Source organism: Nipponia nippon, unplaced genomic scaffold, assembly GCF_047370975.1.
Source record: "Nipponia nippon isolate SJK-2023a ecotype South Korea unplaced genomic scaffold, ASM4737097v1 scaffold_5, whole genome shotgun sequence".
Taxonomy (NCBI): domain Eukaryota; kingdom Metazoa; phylum Chordata; class Aves; order Pelecaniformes; family Threskiornithidae; genus Nipponia; species Nipponia nippon.
The window spans coordinates 59389682-59407456 of NW_028262369.1; the positions used below are offsets into that span (position 1 = coordinate 59389682).

General features: G+C 39.3%; 1 protein-coding gene across 4 annotated transcripts in view; it reads left to right on the forward strand.

Annotated features, from left to right (window-relative positions):
• The window catches only part of AGAP1 (ArfGAP with GTPase domain, ankyrin repeat and PH domain 1), a 395766-nt gene that overhangs the window by 271572 nt on the left and 106419 nt on the right, over positions 1-17775 (forward strand). For 3 of the 4 annotated variants that reach the window (XM_087731868.1, XM_087731867.1, XM_087731866.1), the window contains one exon: positions 7292-7453. The exons of the other annotated variant lie outside the window; for it this stretch is intronic. In XM_087731868.1, coding sequence (XP_087587994.1) covers positions 7292-7453 — 162 coding nt within the window. The remainder of the gene's footprint in view (positions 1-7291; positions 7454-17775) is intronic. 4 annotated transcript variants of the gene reach the window in all.

Consider the following 17775-nt stretch of genomic DNA (forward strand, 5'->3'; position numbering starts at 1 on the left):
AAACAGAATCAGTAGCAATACTTCAGTGGGTTTTCCCCCATTAATAACCCCACTGAAGAACCTGGTTATGGAAGTTGGAGCTCTCTGGCCCTGGTCCCGCAGCTGATCTTCTTGAGAATGTGGCCAGACAGTGCTCTGACACCTGAGTGGTACCTTCCTTTCCAATGTGGACTTAGTCTACTCAGTTGGAGAGGCAAAGAGCTGTAAGTAGCAGTTTTTCCAGTTTTCAATGCAGGGCGTGATCTCCAGAGCTGGCAAGGAAAGGAGGATGCATCTGTAAAAGATGGATGCTGGAATCTCAGGCAGCAAACTGATGGAACCCAGAAGAGCCATCCCCAAATTTTCCTCAGCTAAAGCAGGAGTTGTCCCATTCATATTTATAGGCAAAGCAGAAGGCAGCAAAGGCAGAAAGTGTCACAGCTTTGGATGGTCAGCCACTTCTTAGGAAAGTTTTGTTCACTGGGAAGATTTCTGCACAACTCTGGGAATTAATTCATAAATGTAATGCAGAATTGAGTAAAGGGAAGGGAATGCTTTTCATCTTTTTGCAGCTAGCAAAGTGGCCTCTTGCGCTTCCCATTTGCACCCTAATGCCTGAAGAAACTTCAGGGAGCAGCGTTGGGTATGGGTTTTGAATGGGCGACCAATAGCCAATCTAATCTACTTGACAGTGCCTTTTACTGAATTAGAGGGCATTTCAAGAATAGGCAGTATTCCTGCAACATAAATTGACCCAACATGATTTGAAACAATTAACCCTCTGATATCAAGAGTCAGGATTTCGTGACCCACAACTCTAATGTATTTTTCATTAGTTCTAACAGCTGGTGAGCACAGCCCTCTGGCCTTAAGAGGTTTATTTCTTTTTTTGGAAGAGAAACTTGTCGGGAGCATGAAGAGCGTAACACAAATAAAACATGGCCATGGTGAAAGCATAGCAGTAGGCTGTGGTTCATCTGATTCAGTCCTTCTGCGCTTCTGTGCAGCCGCTGTCTGCGGGCCTCATACGCTACTGCTTCATGGAAGAATGTAGTTCTGCTTCACGACTCTTGCAATGTCTGCTCATCTCATAAATTCAAGAGTGTATTAGTTGCACTCCTGAACGTAACTTCTTGTGACTAAGTGATTTGTTTGGGAGAAATCACAAATGTGTCTGTAGCAGGAATTGGAGACCACCTCCCTGTGTTTAAGTCATTTGTGTCTCACTTCTTAGAGCATAGTTGTGAATTATATTCATTCTGCATTTGTAATTAGTCGGTGGCGTAGTTGGTGAAGGCTTAGTTTAAAGTGATGTGTCTGGTAAAATAACTCATGCTGCCCAGTGACGATTCACTATATTACTTTTGTTAAGTTAAAAGACAGCAAAAGGGAAATTGCTAAAATGCTGTCCACCATACTGTTCCGTTACAAGAGCAACATGACAAAAACCCTGAATGGTTTCTCTTTTTCGTTGGGCAGGTTACTGCATATATGTAAGATAACATTTATGTTAAACTTTATTGTACATTTCATTAAAATTTTTATAATACACAGAGTCTATCTTTTGGTTTTTACTGACTAGGTGCCCACTAAGCATCTTCTATGGTCCTGTGTTTGTATAAATCTTCGTTATTTTCATAATGTTTCTAAGCACTGTAATCTGATGTTGCATTTATGGTCTGTTGTTTTGTAAATCTAAAACAACTGTGTATGAAGAGCCAAAGGGAGTCCCTCTGTGCATAGGAAATGGAGACGCGTTCTGCCCCCAGTGTGTGTGTTTCTATCAGCCTCTTAAGATGTACATACGTACACACAGGCATGCACTCCTCTGCTTAATTCCTCTTATGCCGAGTCTCTTGTCTTTACTTGCTCTTTGCTGTTTGCGGCTATTTACACTGAATAGATGGACATATAAATTGGATTTTGTGTGAGCACGCTCACTTTTCTTAGAGGCTCTTCTGCTGAGCGTTGACCAAACCTGGAAATTACCTTGAATCTTAATTTGGATGGTTTTTGTAGAGCTTAATTGTTTGAACGTTTTGTAAGCGCGATCATAACAGGGTATTTTATAATATCAGAAAAGATAGTTTTAATAAAGCTGTCTAGAGCTAGAAAGAGGAACTCACCCTTTGATGCTTCTTTGGTAGATGAAAACATTTTTGTTCAATAGGAGACCAGCATCTTTTTTTGCTCATTTGAGACCAGTTCTGGCAACATACTGATATTCATTCAAATATAAATGCCATATTCACTTTGAAATGCAAATTGTTTAAAGAAAAATAGCATATGGTAGAGGTAAGTACCTTTTCAAATCAGCTCCCACACTTTAGGGATGTGAGTACAGCTAAAATTATTCTTTGGAAAGAATCTGGAGCCTTTGACACATTGAAGCTTGAACTAATCAAGGCTTCCCAGTAAGCATATACACATATCCATATCAAGGAAACAGTGCTGAGAATACATGGATTAGCATAGTAATTTAACTGCCCCCTGCTAATCAACTTAAGCAACCAGCTGATGCATATATGATATATTTGAAGAGACTCTTTCACAACTCCAGAATGGGCCAGGTAGCTGACCATGGATTTCATGTTAATGTTGAGATAGGTATCTGTCTGTCTGTGTATAGATAGATATACATATGTGTGTGTATACATGTACAGATGGGGGAGACAACAGATGGAGAATGCATCAAGGCATTGCTTGACATGAAGGCCTCATGTGCCTAACCCAATATACAGGGTTTACTTTTCAATGAGTATTGCTGGCCTCCTCTTTTTAACTGTCTCTCACTTGTCTGCTAAAAGACTGAGATGATTTCTGCTGTTGAGGCTTTTACCTTGAGCAAAAGTAAAGGACAATTGCTTTGTGGAGGTCTGCATTGGGGTCTGCCTATTACAAACAAGAAAAACTGTGGGACCGTTTTGTAGAAGCTTTGTGCAGCATGCAAAGTGTGCAATAACAGCAGTTGACTTCCAGTAGTCCTTGTTTTGGTGTGACAGCATTAGTGCCTACTGGGGTGGTGGAATCCATGTCCTGGGCATGCTGCGATTAGATTGAGAAGCGGGAAAATTAGCAATGGATTGGGAAATGATGATTTTTAAATAAGGTTGTAAGTAACAAGTTTGTGCTAGAGCTGAACATATTCAGGAGAGAGGGAGGAAAGGGCATACTCTGTTTTCTGTAGTCCATCCCTTCTGATATTTACCCATGGATTCTGGTTTGCCTGGTCTGATATATCATTAAAATCTTACAGCATGTGAACAAAGTGGAATTGAACCTTGAATAAATATTATCACAAGGGTTGCAGGCAGCAGGGTTATCAGACTATGGCAATAGAAAAGACAGAGCTGAGTTGGGTTGCATCATTTATCAGTGAAGTATTACATGGTGGGACTTGGTACCTATTTCTTGCTAGCAGCCCATACCTTTCAGAAATATTAAGTGAAAGAAAAAATCCTATTTGATTTGCAGAACAAGACACTTCTTCAACAGGCTAATGTCATAATGTGGGGTGTGGAGTTTCAGAAGATGGCATTAAGGTGAAGGTAAAGCTTTTGGTGCTGACAAGGTGATGTAGAAATCTTGATATTATGCTGGGTATCCTTTTAAATTTTTTATTTTGCATCATGGTTAGAAAGTGACTGGACACTTCTGTTCAAAAATTTGTGAGCTAGGCTGAACATGTCAATATACAAATATGGCTGCTCTCTGCAACTCAGCCACCCAGCATGGAGCAATGGGATTGTGTCATCCAGGCAGAGATGTCCAATAATTGTTTCCATTTTCCCATGATACGTAGGGAAACACTCCATCTCGGCTTTCATATACCAGTTTTCTCCTTCAAGTTCTTTGTTATGAAGATGCTCTTGCAGGAATTCATCACATGTAACTTCCCGTTTTACTGGGCGCAGTGTGAAAGATGGCTACAAGCTAAAAGTGCACTTTTGTGGCATTGCTCTTGAGTCTGTCAGGGGAGATGCTTGTGAAAAATAAGTTGTTTCTGAAGCTATTTACCAGTAATAATTTAAAGATGCCCAAAATGGTGCTACAGCACAAACAAAGCAAAGAGTTTGGATTAATCTGCTACATAATTGTCACCTGTAAGTTTGATTTGGTAAACTCATTTGCAGAGTTAAAGGCTAATAAACTAAATTAGAAACAAGACCAGAAAAAAGTTGGTAACTTTGCTGTAAGTTCAATTAAAAACAACAAATCTAAAGGACTTTAGGTATCTCTTATCCTGTGACTGCAACTCAAGTTGTAGTCAAAGGAACTGCAGCCATTTTGCTGCTCAGATGTGTCAAAGTGCAAACTGTTCAAAATATTTTGAATCAAATGGGAATACCGAGTAGCTTCTGAGCTCAGAAAGGTTGTCTTGTTTTGCTTTGGGGTGGAACAAAACAGAAAAAGGCTGTTTAGTCCTTTAGAGACCCCTGGAAATGTTGGTTGAAAGGGACCTCTGGAGATCATGTGCACCATCCCCTTGATTGAAGAAGCAAGACCGTCACCAGTGTTGGGTAAGTTCAGCTGTGTATTTGCACAGCTGAGCTTTGGAAATTTGAGAGGCTGGAGATCCCTCAGCTTCTTTTGGTAGCCTGTTCCAGTGCTGCATCTGAACTTTCCAAGATGTATTGTATCATCTACAGCTACCAAGCGTGTGGCTCCCTCATCTTTTTCAGTGTCTTTTTGGTAGCTGCAGGCAGCTATTAGATCAGCCATTAGCTTCCTGTTCACCAAACTAAACCAGCCTAGCCTCCTCAGCACTCATGGGCTGTGTGTATTAGAAATTTTAACTGCCTTGGCAGTTCTTTGTTGGCTCTTCTCCCCTTTCCCAGCAGTCCTTTTGAAGTGGGGGACCCAGAACTGAGTACAGTGTTTCAGATGCCCATCATGGTGTGCCCAGCTTGTGGTTTGTGTTGAGTACAGTGTTAAGACACATTCTGGCATCACTTATTGACTCTTGAGTCCTTCACAGCAGTGCTGCTACTCAACCAACTGGTCCCCAGCCTCTGCTGCTACACCAGGCTGTTCTGTCCCAGGAGCAGAGCTTAGGACTTCTCCTTGTTGAACCACATGGTGTTTATGTTGGCCTAAATTTCAAGTTTCTAGAGTCCATTTGGTCTCAAGCTCTGTCATTCATGTCAGCCGCTCCCATTGATTTGGTGTGTCATCAAAATAATTTATTAACGTTCATAGTTTTTCTGGATTGTGAAAACCAGAGTAAAAGGTTTTTTCAAAGTGAGCATCAGCGGTATCACAGAAGTTCATTTGGAAGGAGGTATTTCTTATAAGAGACCTCAAAATATCTACTGTCAGCTAGTGCTTCCATTTTCTGTTGTAACTTCAAGATACTGAGATATAATTTGATCCTCTGCTTTGTACCTTCATTTCTATAGGCCTGTTTTCTTTGCTGAACGTTTCTTTGGAAGCTGTCTTAAGAAGGTGCTAGAACACCAGCATTAGCAAATTGCTCTCAGTTGATGGGTCAAGCACACAACGTCCTGAAGGGGACCAGTTGTTGGAGGCATAAATTTTTTCAACAGTTTGGCAGATGGTGCTCTGATTATGGAATTCTTTTGGACAAAAGGGTTGCCCAGGGAAGGTGATTAGAGAGGAATTACACGCCAATAGCTAAAGCACTGCCTTGGGAGATCCCAACATGGTTCCAAAATCCACCTTAGACTTTGCATAACTGAGCAAATCAATTTTTCTCTATGTATTTCATGTCTACAAAGTAGAGACTGCCAGGCAGAAGTTCTTGAGAATGAGTAAATGCATTCAAGACTTGGGTGGACAGATACTGTAGTGATGGATCTGTGTTAAGGACTAAAGACGAGATTTAGTCTTGGGAAAGGGGAGGAGAGAAAGGGACAATTATGCCAACTCTAATAAACACAAAGTAGTTCACTAAGCTCTGCTGTCTTCCCAAAGGCTGCTCTGGGAAAAGACATAATGATAGAACTGGGAGTCAGGAGATCTGGGTTTTATTTTCAAGTCTGCCACAATCTTCCTTTGTGGCCCTGGGTCATTTAACCTCTGAAAAATGGGGGAAATGATAGCAGATAATTAACAACCTCACAGGAGCATTGAAAATTAATTCATTAATTTTTCTGAACTCATCAGTAGAAGGTGCAATGGAAATGCAAAGTGTTAGGGTATTTTATAAAATTGTGTCTGTTTCTTTCCCTTTACATGTGTTTTTAAAGAGTATTCTTAAACCCGTAGAAGACCTGTGGGGTGCCTTTTGAGAGCCTGCCATGAGGAGTGAAACTAGCATTGTAAAATATTTTTATCTTTATAATATGCAAGTCCTGTGCCAGGAATGGAGTAAAATGTGCTCAGAAACCAAAACTGTAGAGCAGACTTTGGCCCATATCAAGTTGTGAGTATGACCATCAGAAACCTGAGTTTCTGGAAAGGTTTTAATTGTTTTGACTCTAAAATTTATTCAACCAGATCACGCTTCTCGTGTTTTATGGTGAGAAACTTGTCCCTGTTGCTCCCCCTTGCACACACCTCCCAGCATTTTATTGCCCTAGACCTCACTGATCATGGAAATACTAAAATTGTTTCTAGTGTTCACTGGGTAAAGGCTATTCTTTGTATCTCACCTTTTGTGTAACAGGCCTTCAATTAGATTTGTGATAGGTGTATTGCTGTGGGACGAGACAGGAATTATATTTGCAGTCAATGGAGCAAGCCTCTAGTGTGTGCTTTGCATCACGATATTGTTTTAAGATTAAAAATCTGAATAAGTTTTTTTGCTTGATCTCACAATGCTAGTAGTTATTTGCTCCCCATCACTGTGTTCTTGGATTCACCTGGGGGACATACTTACGTGAAATACTATTTAGAGGTAGATTGTTTTAAACTCTTTGAGTTGGCTTAGTAGTCTCATCTTGGTTACTTGTGTAAGCAGTGGTTTTCAGGGATAGATTTCTTCTCTGTGCACAGTCTGTCTTTCGTGCTCTACCTGTAACAAGTGGAGAACCTCTACAAAATGTGACTGGTAGCAAGGTTGTGGAAGATTGTGTTTTCCAGAAGATTTATGAACAGAATGAGCTGACATCTTGAAAATTTAGGCTCTTTTGTCAGAAGTTCCTAGCTGGATTTGAGTGGGCTGCTGAAATCTGTGGTGCCCCAAGCTGGTTACAGGACTGTTGTCTTCAGAGTTTCAGGGAGCGTTGTGCTGGTTTTTGCGATGGTTAAGTAATCTCGTTTTCTGCTCTGTTAAGATGCACCCATCCATCTTCATGCAAATCAATTTTGTCTTCTCTATTGACACAATTTGTTTTCCATTTATGTCTAGGGAACGTGACTACTAGCACATCTGTGTCTCAGATGGCAAGTGGGATCAGTCTAGTCTCCTTCAACAGTCGTCCGGATGGTATGCATCAGCGCTCTTACTCGGTCTCCAGTGCAGATCAGTGGAGTGAGGCAACAGTCATTGCAAACTCTGGCATTAGCAGTGGTAAGAAACCTGGAGCTGGGAGGGGTTATCTGCTTTGGGGTGAAAGGGGAATTTGGTGGTTTGCTTTTTTAAAAAGAGAAGGAAAAAACTATATGACCGGATGTTCACCCAGATCCTCTGTGGGAAGCCAAACTTTCAGCATCTGAGAGAAAAAGGAGAAATAAGATAAAAGAGAACAGATCGAGACACTACTTTTTCAGCAGGAAGAGCTAACGTAATTATAATACTGCTTAATTTTAATTTCAGGTACATAATATAGGTTGTTCACTTGATATTCTTATTTCCTTACTTTGTGTGGTAGGTATTAGCAGTAAATTATCCTCCAGATCTTTTCATCAGCATCTCCTTTCTTGGCTGTGCTCTTCTTTAATGTATGCACACTATTGGCATAGTTGTAGTGTTTTCTCTGTGGAGTGTTTAACAGTATTAAAAGGAGCAAACACTATTCCAGATGGTGTTTTGCAGTGATTAGATTGTAACAGTGAGACAGGGGTTGTTGCTTTTAAAGGGTATGCATGATATTTGGTAACAAAATGGTGCATCTGGCCTCGATAGAGAGCCTGGGAAGGACAGAGATAAAATGCTGTTCGCCTATAGCTGACCTGCTGCCTATGCAAATTAGAGCATCCTTGGAGCAGCCATGGCGGGTGGGCTGGGACTTAGGTGTTTCTGTTGTGGTGTGCTGCCGAGATGGTTCATACCAGTGAAGCACACGTGTCCAGGAGCATGGGGTCTAAAAGGCAGTTGGAGAAACCATGGAAAGTTCATGGAACAGAGGAGAAAAGGAGATGAGTGTGTGAAAGAGAATAATGAACTGAGAAGAAACTGAGAATATGGATAACAGGGGGACAAATGTGAATAGGACAGGAGAAGGCGGGAGGAAAGCTGTTTCTGATGGCTATCCCTAAAATAGTGAGAATATAAGAGTATGAAAACTATTTCACATGTCCTATGGATGTGTATATGTGTGTGTATATATATGTATGTGTGCATCTGTATAAGTTTTCAATCTGAGTATAGCCCTGATACTGGCTCTGGGCTTTTAAGCAGCTTTGGACTGTTTTTCAGTGCCACCTTATGAGAACGGAGGGTTTAAAATCATGGTCACCTTGGCACTGAGTGGCATTAGCTCTCAAGTTTGTAGTTACTGAAGCACGTACATTTCTGGAGCTCTAAACTCATGGGCAGCATCTTCAGGAACATGGTATTTGCATCAAAATGGTACAGATTTTAACCAAGAATTTTCTAAAGCAAGCATCCTTTATTTCAGCCTCAGTGGCTGCTAAGCAGCATGATAAAATGCTTCACTGCTTTTGTCTTCTGTGTCCACCCAACTCACCCACTCTTTTGGAAACTGGTTAGTCTTTTAGGGCAATCAGCATTCCCCTACACAGCGTCCTTTAGACTGAGCTGGTTTCACAGTTAAGGCCACATATTCTTCTCCCTTTTCCTGAGCTGCTTTGTCATTTTAATCCACCTCAATTTTATTTCCCATTTAAAAGGTTATACCAAAGCTTTGGCTTTTCGCACCCTTCTTTTATACTGTAGCTCTTCAAAGAAAAGTTGGAGAATATTGTATGTTTGCACTAGAAGGAAGGCAAGTGAAAACTGAGATGTAGTCTCTGGTTCTTGACATCTTGACATACGTACAGACAGGTGAGCAGATACCATCCCCTTGCTCCTTAGCACCAGATGTGACAACTGAGGCTGCAGTAGAGGAAAATCTTCAAAGTGCAGAATTCAATGAGTTCCTAAAAGTGGCATGTAATTAATATGTTGAAAAGTAGAAATATAACCTAAATTCCTGCCTCTTTCCCTTCCCCTTTACTTCATAATGCTGTTTTTACTTTGGAGATATGTGCTGGATTTGTCTTTTGCTCCTGATGCTATGCTTCAGCTAGCTTTTAATTCCTGGTGAAGGGAACCTTTTCTCCCACACGAGCTCTGTACTCCAAGTATGTGCAGTACCTTTTTCTGACTTGATGTTCATATGTGATTACTTCTGGATCAAAAGACACGACAGCTAGAATTATCTATTAAATATTTATTCAAAAAATGCAGATGACTGGTGGGTAGTTCTGAATAAGCCTGACTTGAATCATTGCTTGCAGAGGTTCTAATTTAAAAAAAAAAAAAAAAAAAAAAAAAACACAGAATGAAAAGTTGCCTTTTTTTTTTTTTTAAATATGTGGGAAAAATTGGACTAACAGTGAGTTTTAGGCAACTAAGGGTCAACAGAAACAGAAGTGTTGCAATAAAACTGCTACAAAACCTCAAGAATAATTCATTGCTATCAGTGTATCATCTTTCGGTAAGCTCATAGACGTGCCCTTTATGCTGGCAAGTTGACGCATGAAAAACCCTTTTTAATTTCAGGGTTTTTTTCCTCCATTAAAAGATTTTTGAATTTTAGTCATAAAAAGATAATACTGTGAAAGCAGCAGGTATGGCGAGAAGCTAAGCATCTTTTGGAATTCAAATGCCAATGTACTGGAGAATACGCCTGCTTATTGTCACATGGTTTTATTGTAGACAAAATAACATATTGGGATTCAATTTTTCTCTGCACCTTTTTTTCACATTAAATTAATACTTTGTGTGGCTCTGGAGAACTTTGAAAAGTCTTCCAAACCAGACCTTTGGTTTCCTGGGGCTTCTGTCTTTCAAGCAGCTGTGAGCATCTCCTAATTAGATAAATTACTTTGTAGTGGGCAGAGCCACAAAACAGGAGGTGCTGGTTAAATTAAAGGGGAAAAATAGAAAAATCCATTCTCTGAAATGGAATGCCCCACTGCTTTATGACTATTACTGTTGTAAGGTTTTACATTTAAGTACCTGAGGTTTAAAATTAAATGTCTAATATAATTTGGCACTGGTAACATGAAGCCTGTGACTGCCCTCGGAGAAAATCTAGACAGCTTAGTTCAGTGTTTCAAATTGCTGTCTGCTTGATAGTGAGCAGATCATGCGACTGGCTCACTATTTAGCTAAATACCACCTGCTGTTCAGCATAATTTTAAATGCAGTAACATATTTGCCTTAAAAACTCAGAAATTTAAAAAGGCTGTTCCAGCAGCACATGAAAAATTAATTCTTTTTACATTTTTTTTTTTCCTTACTCTTGTAAGTACTTGACAGAAGTAATTTTAGCAGCAAGAGAGAATAAAAACTGGGGGCAGTAAATCCCTGTCCGGGAACCTCTTGTGTAGATTCTTTATGGACCCAGAATTGATCTACATGTCAGATCCTGATGCAGTTTAAACTGTTTATCACCCTAATGGCAGTAGAGAGACCATGAACATCAACTTATAATCCTACATGAAAGAAATTGGTGTTTGCAGTCAATGAAGGAGCAGCTTAGCTTTATTGATAGATTTAGAACAATTACTGCTGCTGCAACTATTGGCCAAGAGGTTTTCCTAGATCACATTGGAAGCCTGCAATTTTTTTTCTTTGATAAATCTTTTCCTTGATGGATCATTTTTTTCACCCGGAATTATCTATAGTTCCTCACTACTGGGGAATAAGAGGGTTGTCTGGTCTCAGGGGAGCCATTCGTAACCTGTTCAGGTGTTGAAGTTTGGTTCAAGAATGTGCATCTGCACAGTTCCTCCTCTGCAAATTCAGCTCTTACTTTATTCCTTACATTCTTTTTCTTCTGCTAATTCTCTTGGCTAGAAGAGCAGGACTCTTTTGAGGAATCAAGGAAAAGCTGGCCGGGAGTACTGTTGTGAGGCATCTCAAACTTGAGTACAAATGCAGTTTTTTCCTATGGAAAGCAGATCAATATTAACTAGTGGTGTTGCTGCCATTTATGAGAGATGGTGCTGTCCTCCAGTCTTTGCAGTTTGTACATCTTTAAAGAACTGGAGAGACAGATCCTCAAACTTGGCATCAGAGCTTTTTTTTTTCTGATGGAAAAAACCACAGCCAGCTGTATTAGATTGCAAAGATTAGGTTCATGAGATTTAACTCACAGAAGACTGAGGATGTTATTTCCTACCTGGGGATGAAGTAGCAGCTTGTTCATTCTCTTTTTAAATGTCAGGTTTTATAGTTTGGCTTCTAAGACTGTGTCCTGAGAATATCAGAGGGAAGAATTTCTTTCTTAAAGTTACAATATTAAGCACTTCTGAAGCACTGCTGCAAACAGTAGTTTGCGTGGGACAGGGATTTCTTTTCTCTGGACTTGTAAATTGTCATATGAATTCTAGCATGATATAAAATTCTGCAGTAAATCAAGTATCTGTTTAAATACCATCCACTTAGGCTTTATAACTGTACAATTGCTTGTACGGGCCATTTGATCTCGGCTGTAATTTATGTAAGTTGTAATACCGGGTGTCTTTTGAGTTTCTAACAGTTTGGTGTTAGGGTTTATTAATGTGAAATTGAGTTCTCACTCTGCCATGGGGTATGAGAGGTCATTGGAGTGTTTATATTAATGCAGACCTTACAACTTGCCTTAATTTTCTGATCATAAGCACTTGGAATGATTAAATGATGGAGTCTTGTGCTATACGTTGAAAAAGAAAATGGTTCAACTTGTTTCTGACGGTTATAACACTTCTATTTCAAAAGTGAACCGGAAAACATCGTTTAGAGTTGTTCGAAGTCAATAGGCAAGTTCTTGACTAGGGTAAATAATATAATTTCAAATAGATTTATAGAATTTCAGAACTATTTGTGTTAAGTTTATATAGATGGTTTAAGTTGGAAGAGCATTTCCCTCCTTTTTAAAGAAGGAAATAATTACTGAAAAGCAAATATAAAGTAATTGTCTCCTTTTTCCTAGCTGCTCTAGGGCTACTCTGGGGTTTCCTGCAGTTGCTAATATTTAATATTGTACAATTTGCCATGTATAATACAGTATATGTGCAAGCAGTTTACATTGTCTTTAAGAATAGGAAGGAAAAGGGAATATTCATGTACTTTTCACACCCTTTTGTGATCAGCAGACAAATTGCTTCTAGCAAATACTTCCAGAGGGAAACTTTGTCAGGGTAAACTCTGCTAACAACAACTTATTATTTCCTTTGCTTTCTAAACAGCCTAATATATCTTGAGGAAACTTGGGTTATAAAGAACTACTTTTTTAGCAATTTCTGGAAAATTATCCCCTTTCAGCATCAGGTTGCATACTAAAAAAACTTCCAGTATTAAAATTTAGTTGGCGTTTTTGACAAGGTCTTGCCTGAAGTAGCTCAGTCAAATAGAAATATTAAAATATCCTATGTAACAATGTCCTAGGTAGGTGGACTCCCACCAGTGTAGTGTCTATGCCTTTACTCAGTCAAGAAAGGGAATAGGAAACTGATACTTTCTCAGAATTGCTGTAGCGCCTTCCTTGTGGCTAATAACGCATGGCAAGAACTACCCTGCAGGACTTCACATTTCAGATTGATTTTAATTTATACAGGGGGAGATGCAGTTTTGTAACCTGTGGTTCCCAAAAATAATGTAAGGCATGCAGGGCAGAATGATTGCTGTGCATGGAGTGACAAATAAGATCCTTATAATAATAAATTGGTCTTGAACTTCATCCTTGGTTTCAAAGCAAATTATGAGTTGCTGCTCCTCTTTCTTGAGAAAGAGGACAGGAATAGCCTTATTGTATTTTCACAATTAATGAAATTTGCCAAATTGTCCAAGCAATCTGCCAGCACCACCTCATTGAGACTATAATTTCAGCAGTTTTCACTTGTGCAAATTTCATTGCCTCCGAGTGTTGTGTATGTCCTCTGCATCCTCACCATAAAGTATGTGGGGTAGAGAGAAGACATTTGCAGCTAGATGTTCTGCTATATTATTCTCATAGTTGTGTCATTCATCATTTTTCCATTGCAGCATGACGAAGAGGAGGATACCAAAGACAGTCTGATATTTAAATAAGACACAAGAAGCAGTGGTGTTTCATACTGGCTTCTAGAACTTTTTAAAGGAGGAGGAAGCCATATCATTTCAGTTCTTGGCTAGAAAGAGGAGGTCAGAAAGGAAATCTGATTATTGTCTGACAGCTTGAGCATTAGTCAGAAAACCGTCATGTTGCCTGTGCTCTACCTGAGCTTCAAGGCAGATGGAGAGAGGAAACATGAAGTTTCTGAGATGTGGGCAGATGTCCCGTTTGTCTTTTCACTGAGGTTTCTTCTCCAAAATGGTGTCAGCATAAGGAGAAGTTCTCTGAAAAGGGTTTCAGAGCGTTAAACTAAATGATGCTTTCTGCCTGTGGTCCTTGTAGGAACCAGCATCCAGAAGCAGTAGGACCCAATGCTTACCCATTCCATTTTGTAGACCATAAGAATCTCAATTGAATGGTAAGGTTTAAGGTTGCCTTTCTTGCGGAGGTTCCTACCAGTTTCACAAAATATAAGCGTTTACCTTGTGTTCTCTGGGTACATGTTTGTTGGCAAAATGATGGGAAGAGCCTGTCCTGTCATACAGATGAACAACATCTGTATGTGAGGTGTTCCTGAAATTCTGCCCAACGTACCATACTAAACAAAAAAAATAATCAGGGCAAAACCCTCTGCAATCTGCTACCTCTGTGCAGTATGGGTTCAAACGCTGCTGGCTTGCTTACTGCTTTCAGTATGCCTTTCACCGGGGCACCCAGGTTGCAGTTCAATGAACACCAAACTGTAGATGAGCCATTGCCATTGGGTCCCACTGGATCCATCGGGGAATGCATTGCTTCATGATGAGTTAAAAAAATGAAAGATATGAAAGCGCTCCTTCTGTTTCTGTGTCCCTGGGGGTGGGGGGCGGGGAGATGGCGCCAATAAACCTTTGAGGCTTAAACTGAGCTGCGTTGTGATGTTGGTTTAAGGAGGACTTTGGGTACGTGAGCATTTCTGCACAACTTTGCTGGGTTTCAACTAAGTACTTCTGTTTTTACCTAGTGCTGCTGTTTAAATCCTGAACTATATTATATGGGTTTTTACAATTCTGCAGTTTTTCAGAAACCCATCTGCTTTTCTTGTTTAAGATCCTCTTCTTTCTGCCCCCTCCCTCCCCCCAATTGAAGTATAAAGAATGGTTGCATTCAGCAATTAAATCCTGCGCTTGGTTCCAAAATGGCAAGAAATGTGTGTTTTCATCTTCAGATAATTTGACATTGGCAACCTCATGCTCATCTTAATCTTGTTCACAGCCTGAAGTGCCAAATGCCTGTCAGTAAATTGTTTATGTTGCTAAATTAACTTTTTGAGTGGAAATACAAAGCTTTTTTTTTCCCCGACATTTACTTATGGATGCTTAGATGCGTATTTTGCATTTAGTTTCACTTAAAATTTAAACTGAAATAGGAAAGTGTATAATAGGGGGAAAAAAAGATATTTTTTTTTTCTGGTTATTGATGTTGATTAATCTGACTTGATTGTCTAGCAGTGTTCAATAAATCAGTGCTTTTTCTGCCTGTAGCTAGGCCTCGTTGTCACACCTTCTCTGTTTGTCCCCACTCATGAGAAAAGAAAAAAAAAAACCTCAAACCAAAGCACTATTTTTATTATGGAGCATAAACTTTAGCCTGACAGGGTAGTGAGAACAGTGAGTGTTCTCTTTATCAGGTCTTCGAGCCTGTGTCTGGGAGATGCTCCCCGTTCCTGACCTTTCAGGCACAGCGTTAGTGTGTGGCAGTACACCACTTGTGGTGTTTAACCACCACTGAAAGTCAGTACTTATCAAGTAAGGAAGGTGGATACCTGCACTGATATCACTAGAAACAGGGGGCACTTTTAACTTCAGGTTGTGTTTTAAAATATATATATATATATATATATATATATATATATATATATACACACATATATATCTATATATATATCTCGATCTCCACAGCTGTCGTCTTGTCTAACTTCAGCTGCAAGCTGGTTCTCTGTAGCTCAGGTGCTTGACGTTTGACAGATACAGCACTTAGGAGTCTGTAAAATACATTCTCTGTTTCTGTATTAGTATCTGTCAGAGTGGAAGGGTTAATATTGAAGGTGATTCCACCCCTCTACAAAGTGAATTTTTCATCAGGCAGGCCGTCCCGTAATCTCATTTGTATAAAAAGATAGTTTGATCTTTCAAAGGTTTTTGGTTTTTGTTTTGTTTTGTTTTAATGTTTGTAGTTTAAGATTGCTTTAATCTTAAACATTTGCCATTTGGAATGAGTGTTGCTGTGATGTTTCTTGGCAGGTCAGTCACCAGGTAGTTTGAGATAGAGGATCAGCTGTGATTGTTTTTCCTGGTATCTCAGGAATAAATGTGACCTGTGGTCTTAAAATGTTTAAATAGTGGCCAAGAGATCAACAGAACCACTGCATTCAGCAGCAGCAGAAGGGTGAATCTTCTGGCACAAGCTATTAAAAGCTGAAGAGCTGCATTTGATGTGAGGATGCCTGTATGTATTTAGGAGTGATGTATCTTGATAAATTAAAATTGCAAGGAAAGGTACATGAGCCATGTTCACAGAATATCCTACAGGAGTTTATGAACTTTGAAAAATAAAATCATTATTACAGAGAATAATATAAATTGAGAGACACGTTCTCAAGTAAACATACAGGAAAGATACAATGCTGTAAAAGCAAAGTGTGACACTCTATAAACTCTTCTAATTCAAATAATATGGATTAAAAATTTCATAAACTCAGTACATTCCATATTTAATGATCTTAAAAGTAAGACTTAAGCAGGGAAATTAGTAAACTTCCCAGATCAGTACACTTTTATTTTTCTTAATCTTTTTATCTAAATTTATATAACAATAATATAAATATTAAATTTAAAAGTTTTAAACATAAAATTGAGAAAGTAAAAAATTAATGTATAGCTACCATTGGAGTAATTCCTGATTTCAGAATTTCTTCTTTTTATGTCCCTACTTTGGAAGTTCAAATAGATGCTTGTAATAATTAGATTTCTTGTTTTAATGTATGTCCAGAAGCACACTGCTTTGTTTTGCCAGGATCTGGACGAAGTGTGTGCAAGAAACACACACGATGCTTTTATTTCTTCGCTGGCTTAATGAAGTTTCTCTTCCAATTAACATGAGAGCGATTGTCTCATCAAGCATGTCTGTTTGCAGGCTTGGTTTCTTTTCAGTCCAGATCACAGAGTGTGGGGTACAGGGATGTTGTGGATACATTACCTATGGAATCCAACACTTCAAAGCTTCTTCACAGCATATACAGTTCAAGGAGTGAAAGAAGCCTCTGTGTTAAATCTGATACGCAACTCCTCCACAACCTGCTGATTGTTGGGGGACAGCTGAAGCACAGAGACCTGGCCTTCCTGCAGGTGGAAGAGCATCTCCTTTCAAGTCTCTGGGTCCTTCATTTGTTACAGTTGATATCATCCCTTAATTCAGCGATCCTGTGTGCCACCCACAGTCCAGGTCGATGAGGAGTATCCAGTTTACAAATCGCTCTAGGCGAGTGGCTTTTCTGATGCATGGATTTTCTGAGAGCAAAAGAAGGGCCCTGACTTTGGTTATCTAAACCCTCAGAAGAGCTGGTAACAGCTAGAAAGAGTGCTTCATTAAATTTAAAAATAAAAAAAAAAAACTGTTTGTCAATGACAGATCATCTGACACCTATAAAAGGTAGCAAAGACATAGCTTTACGTTAAGAGCTTTTGAGCTATAGGTTTCTGCAACAGGAAAATGTTTGATTTTGCCTTTGATTAAGAGTATCCTTGGTGTTGCTTCCATTATTTCTTTCCTTTCTGACAGTGGTACTCGTGGCATATGTTACCAGGAAAGCCTTAGTCTTTTCCTACCTAGCATGATGCAATTAACTGGCTATTTGCTATTCAGCAGTTATTCAGCTTTAATTCGAAGATGTTAATAGTGAAAGCGTCTTGATTTTTTTTCCAAAACACTGATATTAGGGCTTGTCACTGAAGTCTTGTGGAGTGACAGTGGAGAGTTTCCTAACCTCTTCTCAATTACCAGTGAGTGGGTTTGATGCTTGAAGTTATCCACAGGTTATACAGACTGAAGGTTAAAGCACAAGAGTAGAGACAAGAGATGTGGCGCTCTTTCTGGCTCTAAGCATTGCTTTGAAGAGAGTCAGTTCTTCTTTTCCATCTCATTTTGCCTATCTTGAAATACAAGGTAAATATTTTAGTAGGACATGATTCAGTAAGGCATGGGTTCATTATTTTCCAAGCGTCTGGAGACCTCAAAGCTCTATTTCAAAGCAAAATATTGTTAAATGAGGTTTTTTTGCAATTAGAAGACAGTGCTGATTGTTAGATCAGGGCGGAGCTCTGACCCTCTCTGTATAATTGAGGTGTATTTATTATGCATATCATTTTGACCAAGGATATAAAATAGT